The sequence below is a fragment of the Caenorhabditis briggsae genome (assembly GCF_000004555.2).
Source record: "Caenorhabditis briggsae complete genome, chrII, whole genome shotgun sequence".
In the NCBI taxonomy this organism is placed as follows: Eukaryota; Metazoa; Nematoda; class Chromadorea; order Rhabditida; family Rhabditidae; genus Caenorhabditis; species Caenorhabditis briggsae.
Genome location: NC_013486.2, coordinates 4,116,077 through 4,138,899, shown reverse-complemented (window position 1 = coordinate 4,138,899; position 22,823 = coordinate 4,116,077). Strand labels below are relative to the sequence as shown.

Here is a 22,823-nt window from a genome sequence, read left to right as displayed (position 1 = left end):
TCCGTCTCATTAAGTTACGAATATTCGAAAACTGTGCGAAATCAGACCAATGTACCCTTTCAGATTTTTTCGATGTACCCTTTGAGTATTTCGTCGATGTACCCTATGAGAGTTGCTTAAATGTACCCTATCAGACTCCTCTTCAGATGTACCCTATCAGTCAATGTACCCTCTGAGTCAATGTACCCTATAAGAGTGATGTACCCTCAATGTACACCTTTTTGATGTACCCCCGGAGTATGGGCCGGAATGAAGTCTATCAAATTGAGAAGCGGACCGCAAAGAAAAAATCAAAATTTGTGATAATTTTTTTTTGTTTTCAAAACAGTGAGGATTATTTTTATTTTTAGAGAATACGATTCAAACATTGAAAAAAATTCATTTCCGAGAATATTCGTAAAGTGAATTTTCAACGTCTTCTTCTCCCCTTGATCCCTCATTTTCCCCCAGTTGCTCATAGAAACCATTCGGGTTTCTAGGATACCATTTTCCTTCTTTTCTCTCCTTTTTTTAATATTCATCCTTCCTTTTTGGTGCCTGAAAAAGTGTAGGAGGTCCTTTTATGAGATTTCTGAAAGACTTAAGAGACCTGAAAATTTTTAGGAGGCACGTGCAAGACAATTAGAAGGGATAATTGAGTTGTTTGAACGACACCACGTTTTTTGTTCAGACCAAGAAAAGACAGAAAGACAGAAGAACATAAAAGAAACTTCCGCTGAATCGGAATAAAACAATTTCATAGATCAGCAAGAAAAAACTGAAAATTTCCGGATTTTAGAATTTTAGAATTTTAGAATCTCAGAATCTCAAAACCCCAGAATCTCAGAATCACAGAATCTCAGAATCTCAGAACCCCAGAATCTCAGAATCTCAGAATCTCAGAATCTCAAAATCTCAGAATCTCAAAATCTCAGAATCTCAGAATCTCAGAATCTCAGAATCTCAGAATTTCCAAAATCAGATTTTCATAATTTTCCGAATTTTTCTAATTATGATCAATTTTGCAAAAAAAGACAAAAATGTAATAATTGGGAAACAGCTGAAAAATTGCGGAAAAGAAACAAGTTTCTGATACGAATGATGTGGTTTTGATTTTCAGAAGTTTCCAGATTTTTTTTTGAAGATTTGAAGGTTTGATTTTTTGATTTCTGAAACTCTGAGGTTCTGATTTTCCGAGATCCTGGAGTTCTAAAAATTGAAACATGAGATATTGATATTCCAAGATTCTGAGATTCTTGAAAAGCAAGATTCTGAAAATCGTAAATTCTGCCTTTTCGAGATTTTGTTTCTGATTGTGTGATTCTGAAAATTTCTAGATTCTACCTGTAGGATTTTGTTCTCCAAGTTAATGTACATATTTTTTATGATTTCTGAATTTTTGGAAAATCGCGGATCTGAAAAATTCAATGTTCTAATCATCAGTGAACCAAAAATCCGAAAAATAAGCCTATTTTTGAAATTTCAAAAATTCTTAGTGCACTGTACTTGTTTTTCAGTAAGCGCCAAAAATTTCTAGATTCCTAGAAGATAATTTTCTAAATTTTCATTAAAAATCTCAATGGAAAATAGTGGAATTTCTTGATTGCAAAAAAACTTTTTTGTAAACAGAATTCTGGAAATCGTGAGAATTCCAAGAAATTAAAGTAAAAACAACTTCCTGCTAAAATGAAAATTGAAAACTTGAATCAGCCTTCCATCAAAAAATTCTGAATTCCTACAAATAAAAAGGTCCCCCATCTTTAATTCAATTTATCTAGTTTCCTGTGAATGATACCGAAAAGTAATCAACTGATAAAACACTTATCATAATATCACAAATATTTTGTCAGTTGACAACTTTTTGATATTATTCACAGGAACCGAGATAAATGTTATCAAAGTTGGCTTCACTTTTATTAGAGGTTGTATGAATATTTTTCGAGAAAAATCCTTTTTTCGCCACCGGTAGAAAGAAGAAATTTTTTTTTAAAGTTCACTGAATTTTAAAAACCTATAGTTATCACCCTGACTTGCGTATTTTGAGTAATTATGAATTCCTTTGCATTTTTCTATTTTCTTTTTTTTCCATTCAAATTTCTGCTATTCTCCAAAAATGTTCCTTGATCCAAGTACACACACAAACACTCATATTTTTTCCCAAAGATCAATTCATCGTTTTTTGATTTGACGACAACTAATATTTCTCACTAATCCAATCCATCAAAAATTGTTTTACCAACATGAGCAATAAACTTCCTGTTCTTCGATCCACTAAGAAACGGGGGGGGGGGGGGGGGGGAGAGCAAAATTGTTGATTCTTTTGCGTAATCATAAATCATCTACCTACACAAAACATGCATTTTTTCGGCAGACTGCTACACCCTCACCACCCTTATAATTTAATTTTTTTAGAAGACAAAGAAAAAAATCAAAAGGGGGAGGTTCTGAAAGCAAAAAAAAACGAGGAGAATATATATTCCAGCCAATACGAAGTTAAAAAATTTATATTTTCAAAAAAACATTTCAAATTTAGGATTACTTCTGAAATTTGGTACTGCGATTTCTAATCATTAAGAAAAACTTCTTCAGACTTTCTAATTTATTCAAATTAAGATTGGTTTTTTTCCAAAGGTTTCAGTGTCTAGCTTGGCTGGCGCGATTTTGGCCCATTTCCTCGAGTAGAACTCCAAATCTCTCGGTTTCTGTAAGAGTTATCAAAAAGTGATAAACTGATAAAATGTTAATGATATTATGATAAACATTTTATCAGCTGACAAATTTTTGATAGCTTTCATAGAAATCGAGATAATTGAGCTCAAAGTGCATGTGACGTTTTGTGAGAGTGGGGATACGGTAACTTTACTAATTTCTATTTTTCTAGTTAAAGAAAATAAAATCATAGTCTCAGTATTAGTATTTTTATTTAATTTTCCCTTTCTTCAATAATCATATCAAGTTTGAGAGTACGGAAAAACACTTATCCTTGACGAACGTAAATTTATTTTCGCGAAAATCTTCAGGTTTTTGTTCTGTCACATTCTTTTGTTTATTGTCCAAATTTTCAGCTTACAATTAACTGTCCCAGTTTTCTGAAAAAAATTTATTTTTCTAAAAAATGGATAAATACAGTAATTTAGTTTTTTCCTAGATTCGTTCAGTAAAATAATTCTGGGTTAGTCTGTTCCGTTGGTCTGTACTGTTGTGAATTTTTCCGAAAATTTGTGAATTTCTCGATTTTTTTCTGATTCTTGCAATCTCACTGTTTGTTAAAATTCGAATACGGATGAGTAGCTTGAAAAGTTTTAGAAATTTTTTATTTGGAAATCTCAAAGACATTTTTGAAATGTTGTGGAAATTTCTGGAATTCTGAAGTCTAGCACCTTTTGAAACTTTGTGGAAAGTTCGTGGCTTTTCGTTTTAAAAGCCAGAGAATCCGAAATTTAGAGAATTTTAAATTTTTTGGATATTGCCAAACCGGAGAAATGTTGTATTAATATTTATGGGAATTGGGTACTGTAAAACCAGTAATACTAGATTTTCCACACTGCCAACTTTGAGCTACTTTATCTCGGTTCCTATAAAAGATATCCAAAAGTGGTTAACTAACTAAATGTTTGTGATGGCATGATAACTGTTTTGTCAGTTCACCACTTTTTGGTATCTTTCTCAAGAACCGAGATAGATTTGTTCTCACTTGAGTGCTCAGCCGATAGCAATATGATACCTTCAACGATAGGCCCACAAGTTTAAGTCTTTTAGGGGCTCGCACGAACAAAATTTCAGTTTTTCAGGCCTCATCCTTTCTTTAAGATTCGGCGTTCAAAACTCTAAAATTTTCAGTATCTAGGGATTTATAATCTTGAAATCCCAAATTTCTGTATCCTCATCCTTCCAAAATCAATGATCCCCAATATCTCAACAATCAAAAGTTCCGTCCTTCTGATCCGCCCGTGCCACAGGGTACCACTCATCAGTTAGTCATTGTAAATATGTCAACTGACATCTCGAATACATAATTAAATCCCGTCGGAACTTGCAGAAGTCTACTGCTTCTTAATGCTGTCAATACCTCACTCTTAGAGCTCATGAAGCAGTCAGATGTCAGTTTTTTGTAGATGTATAGATTTTGATCTCGGCATCTAGGAGATGGTGTTTATATTTTTGATTTCTTGATTCCAGTTTTTGAGTTAACGTTACTTTTTTACTGATTTCATTTTTTCTTTTCTTTTTTTGGAATCGTCAGTTTTTCAGTTCAAAACAGTCCAGAATTTTCAGATAAATGGAAGTCACAACTATTCTAACCACTGTCTATTCTGATTTAGAAACCACAACAGAAGATATTGTGGAAGCCACCACTATCAATATCACACTTGTCACTGATGACCCGGTTAGTTGAAATCAAAAAGTTACTTCTTGTATTTTTTGGATCATTTTCAAATGATAGCTTGGACCAAAAACTGTACAAACCCAACCAATTTTTCGTTTTCTAGAATTCGTTTCCTAGAATTTCCTGATATCAAAGGTATTAACGAGTTTTGTTTACATGGAATTGTAGAAGTCGCCCACAAAATGATTAAAAAAAAATTTCTACATTTCTAGGGAAAAGGCTCGCTAATTCTAAATGAGACAATCGTTGATTTAAATGTGACAACGACTGAATACATTCCGATTGTGGCTGCAGCTACAGCTTTCGCAAGTCTCATCATCATTGGATTGTTCGCTGTATCCATCTTCATTGTGGTCCTGATCAGAGGACGGAAGAGGTTTCAGGAGGTATCGAAAGTTTTTATTAATTTTCTTCTTTTATATTCATGGTACAACGGTCCTTAACTTTGTCAAAATTCGTAACTAGTAGGTCAAGAGAACGTTTAAAAACTAATATCGTCCGAGAATTGATACCGTATTCTCTCTTTCTCCCTCTGATAGATCGTTGTTTGCACGTTGAGCTCATTCATCTCGTTTCCAAAGCGATATTCAAAATCTGTAAAAGGATAAATTTTTTTCATAATATCCCCAATATTTTATCTTTTGACCGAGTTTTGATATTTCTTATAGTAACCGAGCTAATTGAGCTCAAAGTAAGTTGGGTCACACTGGTTTCAACTGTGTATTCTGAGCCCAGTAATTACAGATTTAGAAGTTTCGGCATAAAGAATATCCTGACTCATTCATATATTGTTGTTTGTTGCAGTTCCCATTCTTCGCCATCGTATATCACCTAACAGCAGCTAATGCAATTCACATTCTGCTTCAGCTTACGACCGTCTTGCCAATGTTGTTTTTTGATGTGAGTTTTGAGTTTATATGTAGGCTGAGTCATTTGGCAGGGGATTATTGGGGTTAGGATCAAAACAAGAGCCTGTCGAGAGCGGTTTCCGAAAATTGAAATTTCACAAAAATTGAGAAACATGAATCTTCATTCATTTCTGGAAGTCTTTGTAGATTTTCCATCCAAATTGTCCTGATTTTTGCATTGAAGCATAGTGTCAAAATTGACGGAAAATCGAGATGTTCAACATTTTCAAATTTGGGCGAAGATGAATTTTTGAGACCATTTCTTAGATAATTGAAAGAATAACCACCAAAACCTAAGACATTGGGAATTTTAGGTCTAGCGAAAAATTCTAGAAATTCTTCAAATCCATTTTTCCAGAGCGATGAAGAATCACCGAATCGATTCTGGTATAAAGTTGGATCATATGGAATTATGATAACCGAACAGGCGGCTTTATATTTCACTCTTCTAATGACAATCAATCGATTCGCCGTTTTCGTTTTTCCAAGTATTTTATCAGTGTTCAGTGCAAAAGGAATTCATATCATATCCACTTTTATTTGGTCTTATATCAATTTCATCGTTTTCTGGAATTATAATTATGGAACTACAAAAACGTTCTCAAGAAAAACGATCTCAATGCAAGAGGTGCTCCTAGGAACCAATATTTTGACAAGGGTAGGCTACAAAGACTACAAAGACTACAACGAACATTTGAATTTCAGTTTTTCACCTTGTCCTCTACTTTTCTCCCGATCATCATGCTTGGAATGTATTTGATAATTTTTGTGTTCATTATAAAAAAACGGCAAATCGCTGATAATCAAAATCAGAAGAAAACAGAAAGAGATACATCACTAGTGGTTCAAGCACTGATAATTACTATTGCATTGGAGGTAGTGGACATCTGGACAAACAGATAGATATTTTTCTTTTTAGATCGTCAATGTCACTGATGTTCTAACTCCGTTGTTCAAAAATGTCACACTTTCTCTTCAATGGATTTGGACAATTTTTTGCTATTGGTAAGGTCTTTTTTTTGGACAAACAGACACACAGACAGATATCGATTTTTCAGTGCGACAATATTCAACCAACTCGTGAATCCATTGTTCTTTCTGATGGTCAATAAGATGGTTAGGAGTACGGCAATGCATATTTTTGATAAAAACATCAACTCATTTTTATCGGATACTAGTTCGACAAATAAATTGCCGGGTAGGTTTTAAAAATCTTATTAATTTAAAAAAATGTATGATTCTATGGGAATTCGGAAAAATAAAATTAGATTTTTTAAAATTAAAAATTGTTGAATTTCTAGAGATTTTGGATTTTCGATCTTCCAAAATTCCGAATTTCTGATTTTCTAAAATTTTGGATTCCCTTATAACTGCATTTTCATTGTTCTGAGTTTTCTGAGAAGCCTTTATTAAAATAAAAACTTTAGCCTAAATTTCTGGGCAACCCATACTGTCGGAAATTATACTTTTAACTTCCAATCAGTTTTCCGTTTTCTTTACTTCAAAATCAAAAATTTTCAGTTACAGAGAGTCGTCGAGTTCCACTTCGAGCCACGAAAAAACTGTGTTACGGATGTTGTGCATGGTTTTTCCGGGACGAACCGAAGGAGAGAACTGTCGTCACTTTTTGAATTTTTTTTTTCTTCAAAATTTGAAGTTTTATTGCTAAATTTTTATGTACAAATAAACTTTTATGCACAAATATTGTTTTAAACTCTACAATGTTGGTTTTTTTGTATTCCTTCCGATTTTCAAAAATTATGAGTTTGAAAGCTCAAACATCTTGAGACTCTGCATTCCCCGATTCTGAGTATTTGAAATTGTCAAAAACATAAATAATCTATTTTATTCCCAAAACTCAAACCATAAGTTTTCTATTATTTTATCAATTCAATTTTCTGTCCATTTCCAACATTCGATCCTTTGTTGTAATACTGATTTGGTGCATTGTATCGATTGGATTCAGAAATTGAAGAAAACGAAGGAGCAGCTGGTCGAAAATAGGCAGAAACATCTGGAATTCTTGTTTGAGAAGGCTTTGGGCGAGACTTTGAATATCCGATCCGACGTCCTCGATATTCACAGCTTTTTCCGAAATATGGACGTTCACAACGACAAGCAAAGTTGTAGAGGGCAGGGTTCCTGAAAAATTATAATTATGAGATTTCAAAGTGTCTGAAATTCTGAAATACAGAAATCCAAGATTCCAGTATTTTGAAAAATAGCATTTCTGAATTTCTGAATTTCTGAATTTCTGAATTTCTGAATTTCTGAATTTCTGAATTTCTGAATTTCTGAATTTCTGAATTTCTGAATTTCTGAATTTCTGAATTTCTGAATTTCTGAATTTCTGAATTTCTGAATTTCTGAATTTCTGAATTTCTGAATTTCTGAATTTCTGAATTTCTGAATTTCTGAATTTCTGAATTTCTGAATTTCTGAATTTCTGAATTTCTGAATTTCTGAATTTCTGAATTTCTGAATTTCTGAATTTCTGAATTTCTGAATTTCCGAATTTCTGAATTTCTGAATTTCTGAATTTCCGAATTTCTAAATTTCCGAATTTCCGAATTTCTGAATTTCCGAATTTCTCAATGTCAGTATCTCAGAATTTCAGAATCTAAGAATAAGAAAATTACAGAATCTCAAAGTCTTTTTCAGAATCTAAAATTTTTCAAAACTTTCTATTTTCACACTTTCCAGTTTAAAGTTGAAGAATTTAGAAATTTCGTAACACATAAAGATTCAGGGATTTTTCGAAATTTCAGAATTTTGAGATTGAGGTTTTGGATTCTCAAATTTTCGATCCTCCAAAAAAACCTCACGTCTTCGGTCTTGGCAAATAGCACTCTCCGCGTCCCTCACATCTCTCCTGTCGACATTTTTCCATATTTCGATCCGTTAATTGAAGATAAGGACCCAATGTGTTATCCAAATAGGTCTGAAGAAGTCCACAACGACTTCTCATTGATTGTGAAGTGCTCCAGATGACCACACTGTTCACATTCATTTTTATGGCAAGATCAATTGTGCTGGCAAGGTTTTGCTGAAAAAATCGTCGAAATTTTTGTAGAAAACTTGAGGAAATTTATGATGAAATTGTTCAAAAATTTCAAAAAATTAAGAAAATTGCTTAAAATCTAAGAAAATGAGGTGAAAGTGATCAATTAATAATCAAAATCTGCCAAAAATTGAAAAAAAAATCACATGGTGCATCGACCAACGACAACTGAAGCTACAACGACTACAAACTACAAAGACTACAAACCTTTGAATAAAACTCATCCGGCGTGTTGTATGGATTGTACTCGATTTTTGTGAAAACATGAATCTCACAACCCGGGCAATAATTCCTTTTTATCCGTTTTGTTTCAGTGATTAGCGCCTGAAAAATCAGTTTTCAGTAGAGCGCACTTGCACATTTTAGATGACGTCGCAAGCGCGCTCTAATAATAAGTCAAGTAGAGTGTTTCCAAAAACACACAAAATGTGCTTTATCGACAATTCTCATTAGAGCGAACTTGCAAAACAAGATATTTGAAATTCCAACTGACCCCGGAATTGATAAAATTGAAATCCGGAGCTTGTTTATGTGTTGGGTAGAGGTAGATTGATGGGAAAAGAGCGGTGCTTTCAGCCCAGAGCCAAATGAGACTGAAAATTGGAATTTTTGAGAAGTACAAACTACAAAGACAACAAACTAAAGACTACAAAGCTCAAAAATATTCAGACATGTTTTTGATCATATAAAAAATTTATTACTCTTTTTTGGTTCCCATCCTTTTAATAAAGTTTATGTCCATTTTAATAATTTCGAATTTCCATAAAAAAGTTTTATTAGCCATTGTCCTTTGAAACGGTTGGACACTTTTGATTTATGGAATTACCCTCTCTCGAATGGCTTTTTGATGCTTTGTCTGACGTTTTATTTTGCCTTTTGACCTTTTGCAGCTAGAAATAGAATTTTTCTAATTGGATTTTCGGAATTTTCAGGAAAAAATCCGGGATTTCGAAAGTTCGGAAAATCGTCAAAATTTCTAAAAAATAAGATAAATTCAGAAAATTTGGGGATTTTTCAAATTAGAATTTCGGGGTTCCAAAATGCTACAGGAATGAAACTTTTAGATTTTAAAAATTCGGAAAACTTTTCAGAAAGTGAAAAAATATCATACTCTCCAAATATTTTTGCAATCAGTTAACTCACTTATCATTGAATTTCTGGAACAACGTTGAGCATTCGTTTTCCTGTTTCTGACCAACATCTCCGTTACACTTTGGGAATAGATAATATCCCCATTTGGCATTCGGTCTCAATCGTTTTCCCAATCGAATCGTTTCGATGAAAAATTTCTGACAAGCTTTCTCGTAATCTTTTTCTGCATACCATTCGATTTGTTTCTCAGACCAATATGGATATTGTTGACGCGTTAGACGAATCGATTCGGTTTTGTAGACCTGACGTTAAAATGATGAAAATTCGCTCTATCGATAACCGGAAATTTGGCGTATCATAATGTGAACAGAGATATTGAATTTGGTCGGTGTGAATTCAGTTTAAAATTCGCGGGCTTTTTTGAGCCGGATCTAGAGACTGGATCGATTTTCCATCGGTTGGGGATTTAAAAAATGGTTTTTGGTGAACTTATGAAAAAGGAGACGGATTCTGCACCATTCAAGCACGATCAATTTGAGAGGAACTCTGATAATTTTTTTTTCAAAAATTCAGAATACCTGAAAAACACCCCAACTCAGCTCCCACGTCGGTCGAAATTCCTCGATATCCAGAACGGCGATTCCAGAAAAATTCTCATCTGGAATTGTGGTCTTGATGTCTATTTCAGCCTGTTCCAGATGAGCTTGAAGATCTCCGAGCTGGAAAAAGAATGAAAGAGTTTTAGGATTCTAGGATTTTGAGATTCTCAGATTCTGAGATTCTGAGTTTCTAAGATCCTTTTCTATTATATTTTTTTTTCAAAAAAAGTTTTGAAAATATACAAAAGCTCCTACTTCCTCGTGACTGAAATGTGACTACGTCACCAAAGAGTTAGAATTCAGAATTTCAACAAACGTACCTGCGGAAGTCCTCCATTCTGTGGATCGCTGACATTCTGGGCCTTGAAATAGGGAACTTTTCCAAAACTATGCTCATAGAAGATTGCGAATTCCTGACCGCCGACAAATTCTTGATCTACAAAAAAATTTGAGATTACTGTAGCTACAGTAATCCTTACCTTCATTCTGTAGGATTCCAAACTTTTGAACATCAATGGAATCGTTATCAACGCATGGCCAGGATGGGACCATCCAGACGACGTCAGTACGGTTTGGTTGAGATGCAGAGGTTCCGACGTATTGGCTGAAATACATGAATTTCAAAATCTCAGAATCTCAAAATCTCAGAATCTCAAAATCTCAGAATTTCAGAATCTCAGAATCTCAGAATCTTAAATTCGTAAAATCTTCAAAACATCAAAACATCAAAAACTCACGCTCCATTCGAATTTTCAATCAAAAATATCAGCTTCAAAAGTATAGGAATACATATTTTCAGTTTTACAGTTTTCATCCTTTCGGCTCACTTTTCGGATAGTACCGGATCTGAAAAATGGGAATTTTTTGATTGAAGAAAATCTTTGAAACCTTTTTTTGAAGTTCTGAAATTCAAAAAAATGAAAAAAAGAAGAGGACACCCAAGAATCTTCCGGAAAACTGCCCTCTTTTCTCAGAATCTGTCATCTGGGAAAAATGAAAAAAAAACTGATCAAGAAGATTGAGAAAACTAAAGAAAACTAATATTTTATCGTCTTTTCGTATATTCGAAGATTCGTTTTTTTATGATTTTTTGGTATAGATTGAGCATATATACCAAAAAATATAAAAAAGAGCCTTTTATATACCAAAAAAGTGGATGGAGAAAATGTTTTTAGAGAGATTTTATGATGTTTTCAAACACCAAAATCTATCTTTTCTGGTCGACTTTTTTCAGGGTATCTGGAAAAAAAAGTTAGCAAAAGGGAGCAAAAGGGGAGATTAAAAATTCAAAAATCTAGTTAAAAAATCTAGCTATTAGTAAAATTAAGTCATCATTTGGAAAAATTCCAAAAAGTGAAAAAATTCAAAAAAATTCAAAATTTAAATTTAAAAACTTACAATTTTCAATTCTTAGATTAAAAAAGAATTTCACAAATCTTGAAATTTGTAAAAAAAAATTTTCTCAAATTTCAATCTGAAAAACATCAGCGGCTGAGAATTGACAGCTGTTTTACTTTTTTCTAATTTTTAGTGAAATTTTAAAAATTGAATTCAATAAACATTTAAGAAAATGTTTGAGTTAATTTGTAAAAAGCGTCAGTTGAAAAGCAATTTCAACTTTGTTTTGAGAGCTGAATTTTTCAAATTTTTAGAAAAAAAAAGCAATAATTCAAAATTTAGAAAAAACGACTCACTTCTTTTCTTTCTCACTTTTTGTGAACCAGTAGAAACCGTCAAAACGAAATGAAACAGTGGCAGAAAAAAAAGGGTTCACCCCATTTCAGTTGATTGCCATAGTCCACCACTGTTGTACTGATGTACTAGTCTCCCTGTCTGTCTCTCTGGAAAAAAAGAAGGCGTGGACAACGGGCGACGCGGCACGGTCTGGAATCAAAAGGGACGAGATTGGGTGTGGTGGTGATGGAGACGACTGACGACTTTATAGTTGTTTTTTATGAAAAGTTGATGAATTGCAGAGTGAGCCTGAAAATTTAATGGTTATGCAGGAAATTATCGTGAAAATCAAGAAGAAAGAAGACCCCCATCACTTTGACACAATTTGTCTTGTTTCCTGAAAAGATACCGACAAGAAGTCAACTGACAAAATGTTTATTATAATTTCAAAAACATTTTGCTAGCTGAACAGTTTTTGATACCTCTCACAGAAATCGAGCTAATTAAGGTTTATGAGTGCAAGTGAAAGAGTGGCGTTATGAGAATCAATTTATCTGGTTCTCTATGAGAGGTATCAAAAAGTAGTCAACTGATAAAATGTTCATCATTATTTGAAAAATATTTTATCAGTTAAACACTTTTCGATATCTTTCATCGGAACTGAGATAGATTTGATCAAAGGTGGGTGGCGCTCCTAAGATAGGGTTTACGTTAGATACACATTTTCTGGAAAAACGATAAAGGAGGAATCGGAAAAATTATAAAAGAAAGCGTAAATTCTAGATTCGCTTGAATAAATTAGAGTCTCAGAATTTTAAAATTATAGAAAGTATCGAATCTTCATGATTCTGGGAACGCATAGTTTCAGAATTTGAATTTTTTCATTTTCATATTTTTGGGGAATCATCAGCAAGATATGATTTTAATATAAGACTGAAACTTTGAATCATTTATAGAAACTTGTTACCAAAATCTCAAAGTTTATAAGAGCTTCATCAATTGTGAACTTTTCCAAATGTTGAACATTTCAGGAATCTAAAACATTATAAGTATTTAAAAAAGTTTTTTATTGGCATTTTGTAAATTCGAATTCTAAAATCTTAGTTTTCTGAATTTCACAACCTTAAAGTCACAAAGCTCAATAAACAGCTCGAGACAAATTGATAAAATTCAGTAAGTCTTACAAACCGATCGTTCTATGTGCTCTACGTGAAAAGTGGGTGTGGCTTCGAAAGCAGCAACTTTTTTTTCATAATTTCAAAGAACCCAATTTTCCTTCCGGAGAAGGCTCTTGAAAAATCGGATGAAAAGAAGAAACTGAATAGGAACAATATACAAACACAAAGGGTATTCTCCGATAAAAAAGCAATATGCAAACAGCAAAAAAATATATGACGACATAAAAATGATACGCTGCTCTTTCTGAAGGAGAGAAGTGAATAAATGCACCGAAGTAAAAAAAAAACAAATGAATGAATGATAGGAATCGGAGTCATAAAACATGAAAAGGAAAAAAGAGCAGAGATTAGGGTACAAAAGGAAAATGAGCAAGTTGAACTTGGATTTCTGTCTTATTTTCAAACTAACTTTTCAAAATTTATGATTTTTGAAGGTGTCGAAAACTTGAATTTCTAAAATTTGTGTTCTTAAACTCTCTGAATTCCAGAATCAGAAGTTTCAAACCATAGTATTTGAAAAAGAAATTTGAAAAAAAAAAGGATTTTATGACAAATAGGATATTCAAACAAACATCCGGAATTCTTCAAACTTAAGAGTAAGGATGATTCGAATTAAGAAGTGGAAAAAAATCTAAAGATCAAAGTGTGTCATGATTTGAGAATCCCGGAATTCAAGAGTTTTTCTCAGTTAAAAAATTTGAGAAAAACGTTTTTCTGGAAATATTATATTTCTTAGTGGCCGATTTTTTTTGGAAAAGTTTTCAAAGGAAAACAATTATATAACTTCTGAATTTACAAAAAAAAACTGAAACCCGGTTTTATCAGACCAAAAATTCAGAAAATCAGCAAAATCGGAAAAAAATTAGTTGAAAAATTGAACAAAACAAAAGTTTTTTATAATCTGAAAATTCTAGAAAAAGAAAAAAATCTGGATTCTGTATTTCCGAATCTAGAAATTAGAAAACAGAAAAAAACCGTCTTAGAATTTCAGAATTTCAAAACCTGAAAATCGGAAACTCTCAGAGTATCAGAATCCTAAAACCTCAGAATCTCAAAATTTCAGTATCTCAAAATTTCAGAATCTCTGAATCTCTGAATCTCTGAATTTTAGAATCTCAGAATCTCAGAATCTCAGAATTTCAGAATCTCAGAATCTCAGAATCTCAGAATCTCAAAACTTCAAAACTTGAAAATTGGACAATCGTAAAATAGAAAAATCTCAGAATCTCAGAATTTAAAAATCTTGGAATCCTAGAATCTCAGAATCTCAGAATCTTAGAATCTTAGAAACTTAAATTTCAAAATTCAAAGTCTTATAACTGGTCAGAGAAAGAAAATTTTCTCAATTTCTCAAAAACTTGGAGGAACACATGATCTTGGATATTTTGTATCGAATGTCCATGTGTTTTCCATGGACATTTGATCTAAAAAACTGCCCATCTCTCATTGTCCATTTTTTTCTGTGAAAAAAGAGCACACAAACACATGTTTCAATTTTCCAGCTTTCAAAGAGCAAGAGAGCAGTATTTATGTGCCAAAAAATGTTCAGACGGGTTACGTCTGAACATACAAACAATACATAAAAACTGTTTTATTTGGTGTGTGTCAAGGAAAATAAAAGAAACAATTCAGGATGAAAAACAAGGAAAAAGCAAATAAATACAGGTGAATAGTGCTGGGAAATGATGTCATGAAGTTTGGAAAAATAAAAGTTTTGAAACTGATTTATGAAATTGATCAGACTTTGTGTTTGTGGTGCACTTTTTAGCGAACAGGGAAGCAGAAAATCGGTGAAAATGTGTGTTTTGAGGGCTTGGGAAGGTTTTGCAGACTGAAAACGTAGGAGATCAGTTTTTGTAGTTTTCTTGAAGACCTAAAATTTGGAATATCCTATTTTTGAAATTTCAGAATACAGTACTTAGAAATTCCTGTGAATTTGGAGACCCTGAAATTCTGAAATGCATTTAAAAAACTGGAAGTCAGGATTTTTAAAAGGCTGTTTAGAATTTTCAAACCTTGAATTTTATAGTTTTGGTATTTCAAGATTGCTAATTCTTGGGAATAGGAACTTCAGATTTAGGATCATGTTTATGGAATCTTAGAAACTTTAAATCTTAGAATTTCGCGATTTATCAATTTCTCAATTTCACAATTTCACAATTTTAATCCCAAAATCTTAAAATTTCTGAATTTCAAGATTTAAGGTCTCAGAATTTCGGAATTTCATGGTTTCAGAATCTCATGATTTCGGAATCTCAGGATTTCAGAATTTCAGAGCTCCCAATTTCCTAGCAACAGAAAACTTATGTATTCAAAAAATGACCGTTTTCAAGATTTTGAAATTAGGAAAACTGTGAAAACTTTTGAGTTCCCAAAAATTTCAATGGAAAGACTATTTGCACAAATTTCAAGATAACATGACTAAAAAATCTAGTTCTTTTTCTACCCCAACTTTTTTCTAGTAAAAAGCAAATTTTCTATATATAAGTTTCCTAAAGTGTAGAATGCAGTTGCGCTTTAATGAGAAAGTATGCAGTTGCGCTTTAATGAGACAGTGTGTAGTTTCAATTTAACAAAAAAGTGGGTGGTGGGTGTTTCCGAGATAAGAGGATAAATGATCAGATAAAGAACAGATAGAGAGGAATAAAACAAATAGATCTCCCTCTGTTTTGTTTGTATACTGTACAGTTGAAAAAGTTAAAATAGAGAGAAAGTGCTCATTGAGCATTAATTAGCAAGGGGAAACACGGGAGAATGAGTATGAATATACGGACGGAAAACAGCTTCGCGGCTAGAAATGAAACAAGTTAACCATAAATTGAAATCTAGTGGATTTGCAAACAAAAAGTTAATCAGAAAGGTGTCAAATCATGGGTTTTCTGATAGTGAAAAATATGGGGAGCTCCTCTTTTGCAATTTTGAAGGTGGTAAATTATTCTTATTTCAACAACAAGTTTATAACCTTTAGAATTCATTCAATCAGTTTCAGTTGAATTAGGTATATCTTCCAAAAGATTCAAAAACACAGTACTCGGATGAACAATCTAATGACACAACCAGGTGGGACAGTCTACAGCAATTATTTGGTTCCTGTACTCCTTCACCTCATCTATTTATTGTCAAAATCTGGACCTCTACACATCACTCATATGCATTCATATTCTGCCTTCTAATTTTGTCCTCCCCTAGTTCTTTATTGTTTGCTTCTTTTACCATAAATCCTGTAATAGAAGAGCCTCTTAATTTCTAACTTTGATCCTATTTTTCTCGATTCCTGTCAGAAATATGAAAATGTTGTCAACTGACAACTTTTAGATTATCATAAGTGTTTTGTTAGTTGACACGTTTTTGATTAGTTGCATTGGAATTGAGATAATTGAACTCGAACTTGGCAGTGTGTGGGCTCTATCACCGGTTTTGGAGTATACTTTGTTTCGATTCATTTTTTCTTAAAGATGGCTAAACAAAAAATTTTTCCAGATTTTTTTGCCTAGAGAGACCCTATGAAGAGTTGAACTCGTGAGGGACAGATCAGGGTACAGCGTTGCTACCGGCTGGGCTACGCTTACGCGAACGTAACTGAAGACTGTCCGCCAAACTTTTTGCTGCCTCATTTCCTTTAAACTTAATGATTTTACAGATCTCTTAAAATTATATTTCCCCTCTGATTTCTTTTTTTCGCGATTGATATTTCCCAAAAGCAGACATAAACCAGTTGAAAACAGTACAAGACCATTTCAAGATAATCTATTCCTATGGGAATCTTGGTGACACGGTCATTACTAGACCCACCTGGTAGCTCCCACCTGGTTACATCGTCTGTCTCTCGCCATGTCATCTTCTCGACTCCTCATTCTTTTTCATAATCTAGTCTCCATACTCCTCACGTATCGTCTTTCTCGCTACCAACTTTCTCTAAATTTCAGAAACAACATGCCTTTTCCCACTCTGTCCCAATTGGCAGCTAAATCAGTTGCTCAAGGAATTCATGATGGTAATTACCCTAATTAACTAGTGTCATATCAAGTTAGTTTTAATTTCAGAGTCTATCTCGCTTGTTTCCACTTTGGACACAAAATCCAGCAACGCAATTGTTCGAGAATTTTTGAAACTTAATGAGTTTAACGTCGAAAAGCTGGAAGTATTCAAAAATCAGTTATCCGTCACAGAAATTGATTTTCGACGTTGGGAGATCGACGCAAGAGCAGTTAGAAATTTGTCGAATTTCAATTTGGTGTCTTTAGATTTTGGAGAGTTGACTCAATTGAGGGACAATTTTCCCGGTGATCCTTGGGATGTCGGAACACTTGATATTGTGTCCTTATTAATTCAATCGACGAATAATTATTCGAGAAACGCAATGATTCATTTGGGTTTGTCTGCAGAACAGGAATTTATTACAGGATGGGAGACAGAGGTAAGAAGCTTTTGTGAGGAATCAGTTCATTCTGAACTTTTTTTAGGTTTCCGAATTTTTTCCAAACCTCCAAAGCATAGATATCAGCTGCAAAAAATTTGACGAGCGATTCCAATTCTCAAATTTTTGCGCTTTCTTCCCGAACCTTCTTGTTCTGGACATCTCCGATCCACTGGGTCTATTATGTCTTCAGGGAATCAAAAATCTCAAAAATCTACAAAAACTCACAATGCACTTTGTGGAATTCGATGATATCAATGGATATAAAGAGTTATCTGAGTTAAAGAATCTCAAATATTTGGATGTGGCGAGTACCAGCTTCAACTGGGACGAGAAGACACATCCAATCAGAGGCATGTTGGCAGCTGGAGTTCGTATGGAAGCTTTGGAATTTTTGGATTGCTCAGGGATATCTGTCACTGAACAAGAGTTGGAAACATTTGCGAAAAATCATTCATCATTGAAAACTATTGCCGCGATGTGTAAGTTTTTTGTTTATTGGATTAGGAATTAGGAAAGTATATCCGATTTTTTCGACTTTTTTTTGGAAAAACTTTCGTTATTTTTTGTAACTGGCAATCAAAGATTGGAGCACAGCTAAATACAACAAAAATATTGCCAATGCGTCTTTAACGTCTCCAATTATTTAAAGAAAAAGGATACATCGAGGGTAGATCGTGTTCTAGGGTCACATTGGGACCTTGAGGCGTAGGGCGTTTTAGCTTAAACCTATATATTTGATCGAAAAGCGTGCATACTCAGGAAACTTTGGGCAAGCAAACGGCAAGTTGCGAGCCATTTGGCAAGTTACTGAGCACAATCAGCAAGTTGCTGGATGAATTAGCAAGTTGCTACTGCTTGCTGACCTTGTTCCAAGAGGGTGGTACAACAGCAAGTTGCCGCATGCATGAAACAGTTTTAGCAAGTTGCTATTTGCTTGCCGTGAAAAGAGCAAGTTGCCGATCTCTTGCTGCGTTCAGATGACATTCAAATGTTCTCGAATTATTGATTTTCTTTTTGTCCTATTTTGTCCTATTTTTTGCTTGATTTTATTGTATTTCAAACTAACTTCACAACGAAATGGAAGGAAAGCTTGAAGGTAATATTAAAAATTTATATTGCTAGAAAATTAATATCTTTTAAGGTTTGGACACCTCGGACTAAGACCACCGAGGGGCAAGAAATTGGGGAAAAGTCGAATTATAGGACAAAAACAAGATATATTTTGGATATAACTCTATAGTGTATCATGTGGAACCAGGTATGACTTGAAGCGTTTCATTGCAGAAAAATATGTCAAGGAAAAGATAATCTAAACCGGAAGAAAATCCAAAATCCAAAGCTCGTCAGAAAAATTTATAATTTTTCTACGATATAGTCATCGAAGTTCGAAATTATCATTATGATACGATTCACAAAGAACGAGTGGTTTTATCAAGTTAAATATCGAAGAACAACTGGAAAAGCGAACGATTGAAGTATCGACACAGTGAGTTGCTACCTTCAAAAACAATCTTCAGAGCTTTTTTTTCAGTTATCACACTATTTCTCACAACCTATGCGACAAGCCTGATATGTTCGTGATGCGAAACGTTGAATATAATTGAACGTCGAAATTTTTCTTGAATGTCGAAGTTGATAAAAATTTAAGATAGACATTTAGAAGAACTCAAAACGCGAAGTGATGCCTACGTATTTGCAAGAAACTTTCTCAAATTCATGGAAAATTTTTCGGATTTAATTTGAATATTGTTGTCCCAATTTCCCTTACTTTGTACCCTCCACCTATACATAGTTGACTTCCTTTTTTCCTACTATTGTTTTCACACTCTGTTTCCTCAATAAATATGTCCTAAATAAATATGTCCACTTCGAAATTATGAGAAAAAAACGCTCTTAATTCGGCAAGTTGCCATCTAGATTTCATGAAGAACGACAACTTGCTTTATAAAACAGCAAGTTGCTGACCCGAAAAAACGGCTTACCGTTTGTCAGCGGCAAGCATTTTTTTCGGCTTAGCAACTTGCTAAAATTGGGCAGCAACTTGCCGAAAAATTCCCTGAGTAATAGTGTGTGAAAAATGTGTTTTTTATTCGGTCTCCCGCATATTCCACGAAATACCATGTACCCTTGGAAACAATGCATCCTTAGAACTAGATGTATCCTTCGATACTGGGCAACTCTACTGAAGTTTCAAAATATGAGTAAAAAGAAACTTCTCAAAAAAAAGTAATTTCGCAAGAAATATGTTTCTTTAATCAAGATGTTTTGAATAAACCATTTATTTTCAGGCACCGCTTGCAACCATACTACAATTTCCGGACTCAAAATGCTCAATATGTCTTCAATGAGTTCATTCTCAGAAAGTCTGGAATATGCTCTTTTGACCGAACGGGATGAGCTCGCGCTCCAATTTATCAGAGAGATTCTTGAAAATCTAAAAACTAGTCGTGGACATTTGGTCAACGCTGAGCTTCGTCACATCACAAGTGCAGTACTATTTGTGTTACGGGAGTCATTTGATCAGAACACCAAGTTTTGGACACTGAATTGTTATTTAGAATCTCGGCTTTTTGAGTGAGTTGTACTGGATTATTAAACGACCTTCTAATAATTTTTTTGCAGACATGAACTCTCAGTTTCACTGTTCTCTGCCGACATTCCTGACATGATTGAACTATTCTACAACGTCTTCAATGAGAATTCCTCAACTTCACGTAAAAAAGAAACTGCTGGACACATATTCCGAATGTTTGAAGCTACCGTAAACGCTGTGCGTCCAGGAATATTGATTCCCGAGAGAGTTTTGAGTTTTGTATTCGACAAGACTATTGATTTGGTTCGTCAGTTTCCGGAGCATCAAACTCAGGGGTCTCGAATTATCCGTCGAGCTGTAGAATGGATGAGTTGGGAGCAAATTCTAACAATGTGCGGAAATTTCGAGTTTTTCTCAAAAGTAAAAGTGTTTATGAATTCCACCTGATTTTTTTTTGCTTTGTTTTGTTTTGTTACACTCTGTTATATTGAAATCTACTCATAAAATAAATCTTTATATAAAAGTCTTATTTATACTGTAGAAAAGTTGAAATAGAAAGCGTGCTCATTGAGAATTAATTAGCACGAGAAACACAAAATATGTATGAATTAGCGAACCAAAGTAGGTCAAGAGGCAAACTGAGCTAATCCGAAATTGAAGTATCGTAATGTTTCGGACAAAAAATCGAAACGGATAAAAAACCAAAAAAAGGTGAAGAGCTTTCGAATTTGAAAATTGAAACAGACGGGCCATCCAATAGTTTCAGTCATATTTTGGGACCAAAAATCGCACCACGTTTACGTAGGCCATTGGTCGGCAGCCGACTGCATAGCTCCATTGCAACTTTTATCACTAATTTAACGCCACCAGAATTCTTCGAAACAGTTTCCGCTAAATTATTACCTCTTCCCAGAAGAATAAAAATACAGTGCTCGGCTGACACGACCATTCCCGTCTGTCTATGGTAATTGTTTGGTCCCCGTACTCCTCCACGTCATATATTTACTGCCACAAACTGGACCTCTGCACGTTACTCATATGTATTCAAATTCTACAGTAAAAGACCATTCCAAGATAATCTATTCCCATGGGAATCCTGGTGAAAAGGTCATTAGTAGACACTCGCCACGTCATCTTCTCGACTCCTCATTCTTATTCATATTCTAGTCTCCATACTCCTCTCGCATCGATTTGTCCCACTAAAAACTTGCTCTGCATTTCAGAAACAACATGCCTTTTCCTACGCTGTCCCAATTGGCTGCTAAGTCTATTGCTCAAGGAATTCATGATGGTAATTACTTTAATTAACCAGTGCCATATCATGTAATTTCTAATTTTCAGAGACTATATCGCTTGACTCCGTTTTGGACACAAAGTCCAGCAACGCAATTGTTCGAGAACTTTTGACATTGGATGGGAACAACTTCGAAAAGTTGAAAGTATTCAAAAATCAGTTGTCCATCACAGATGAAAGGTTGAATTTAATATCATTTTGTAGGTCTTGTTGAGCTCTACGTTTTATTTTTCTGTTGGAAACAAAAATTCTAAGTTTGAACCGAGTCATGCTCCGGCTCGGGAATGGATAAGAGAAATGGTTTTATAACAATCGCCTTTTGCAGACATGAACTCTCAATTTCACTGTTCTCTGCCGACATTCCTGACATGATTGAACTATTCTACAACGTCTTCAATAAGAATTCATTGATTTCATTTAAAAAAGAAACTGCTGAATTCGTATTCCGAATGCTTGAAGCTACCGTAAACGCTGTGCGTCCAGGAATATTGATTCCCGATAGAGTTTTGAGTTTTGTATTCGACAAGACTGTTGATTTGGTTCGCCAATTTCCGGAGCATCGATCTCAGGCAATTCGAATTATATTACAAGCTGAGAAATGGATGAGCTGGGAGCAAGTTCTAACAATTGGAATTTGAAGTTGCTTGGTTAGGCAGTTGCTCAATTTCAGCTGATTACTGATTATTTACACTCTGATTTTTCTGTTGCTCTGTTTTGTTTTGGTTACCGTTTGTTATAGTAAAGTCATTTTATAAGATAAATATCTGTAAAACTGAGTTTTGAAGATTAATCCATGGATTTTCGAAATCAAGGATATTTCATTTCTAAAAACTATGAACCCAAAACTTCCCGCGTTCCCTAAACTCCTCAACTTCTGAAACTTACTATTAGAAAAAGTTACTAAGACTTTTAAATTATCAAAAATTAGTATTTTCTAAAAAACTCTGAAGACAAGATTCGAAAAAAAAATTTTTTTTTGCTAATTTCTGAAAATCCCTAAAATCTGGAGAAGTGTTCTGGAGAGGGAAGAGCTATAATTTGCTTATTATTTCTTGAAAATCCCGCTTCTTTGTGCAAGATTCAAAATATCGCGACGACATTTACTTCAGTGAATGCTCCGAATAATTCAAAATTCAATTTTCTGGTTTTTGGAGTAATCCCGTTTTAATTTGAACAAAATCTCAAGATTTTTGTAGTTTTACTCAAACATTTTCTCCTTTGAGTGTCTCAGAAATATAGTAGATTTTGTTGGATAAAACCAAAAACTTGCAGATCTTCTAAACAAAAATAGAGCTTCAGTTTTGTAGTTAACAACTTTTTTGTAGTTTTTTTCGTTTATGAGACATGCGCCTTTAAAGATGGAAGCCGCTAAATGCAATGGAGAAGGAGAGGAGGGTACGGTATTTTTAAAGGAGCACAACTCAAAAACCAAAAAAGTTACAAAAAATTGTCGGCAACAGAGCGCGCATGAAAGCACACACAAAACAGCGTTCCAATTTGGGACAGTTCGACTCCTTACCAGTTCGAACTTGTAACAGTTCGATTCTGTCCGCGTTTTGTTCTGATACGTGTGCGAAAAAAGGACTATTCTGAATTGAATCTGTCGATTTTAGGTCTGTTCGGTTTTGAAAACGTTCGAATTCGTCGTACCCCCAAATTGTCAACTATGAAAATGAAGCTCTAGATTTTATTATCTGA

The 22,823-nt window shown here is 34.0% G+C and overlaps 5 protein-coding genes across 5 annotated transcripts; 4 read left to right on the top strand and 1 right to left on the bottom strand.

The window, feature by feature from the left end:
• Window positions 1-3,879: 3,879 nt before the first annotated feature.
• On the top strand, window positions 3,880-3,957 carry CBG25510 (the record flags this gene model as incomplete). The annotated part of the gene is made up of 1 exon (XM_045241958.1): window positions 3,880-3,957. One exon carries the CDS (start codon window positions 3,880-3,882, stop codon window positions 3,955-3,957), a length of 78 nt encoding a protein of 25 aa, XP_045097953.1.
• A 301-nt stretch (window positions 3,958-4,258) lies between these two features.
• CBG00536 lies at window positions 4,259-6,905 on the top strand (the record flags this gene model as incomplete). Its single annotated transcript, XM_002630088.1, has 8 exons — window positions 4,259-4,366; window positions 4,579-4,752; window positions 5,171-5,266; window positions 5,633-5,932; window positions 5,980-6,150; window positions 6,194-6,279; window positions 6,333-6,472; window positions 6,796-6,905. 8 exons carry the CDS (start codon window positions 4,259-4,261, stop codon window positions 6,903-6,905), a joined length of 1,185 nt encoding a protein of 394 aa, XP_002630134.1.
• Window positions 6,906-7,151: 246 nt separating this feature from the next.
• On the bottom strand, window positions 7,152-10,840 carry Cbr-chhy-1 (the record flags this gene model as incomplete). The annotated part of the gene is made up of 9 exons (XM_002630087.1): window positions 7,152-7,416; window positions 8,100-8,320; window positions 8,543-8,659; window positions 8,829-8,928; window positions 9,479-9,729; window positions 10,006-10,146; window positions 10,347-10,462; window positions 10,506-10,630; window positions 10,764-10,840. 9 exons carry the CDS (start codon window positions 10,838-10,840, stop codon window positions 7,152-7,154), a joined length of 1,413 nt encoding a protein of 470 aa, XP_002630133.1.
• Window positions 10,841-16,811: 5,971 nt separating this feature from the next.
• On the top strand, window positions 16,812-20,278 carry CBG00534 (the record flags this gene model as incomplete). Its single annotated transcript, XM_002630086.1, has 5 exons — window positions 16,812-16,872; window positions 16,922-17,295; window positions 17,342-17,777; window positions 19,587-19,872; window positions 19,921-20,278. The coding sequence occupies 5 exons, from the start codon at window positions 16,812-16,814 to the stop codon at window positions 20,276-20,278; spliced, it is 1,515 nt and encodes a 504-aa protein (XP_002630132.1).
• Window positions 20,279-21,061: 783 nt separating this feature from the next.
• CBG00533 lies at window positions 21,062-21,763 on the top strand (the record flags this gene model as incomplete). Its single annotated transcript, XM_002630085.1, has 3 exons — window positions 21,062-21,122; window positions 21,173-21,305; window positions 21,451-21,763. 3 exons carry the CDS (start codon window positions 21,062-21,064, stop codon window positions 21,761-21,763), a joined length of 507 nt encoding a protein of 168 aa, XP_002630131.1.
• Window positions 21,764-22,823: the final 1,060 nt, after the last annotated feature.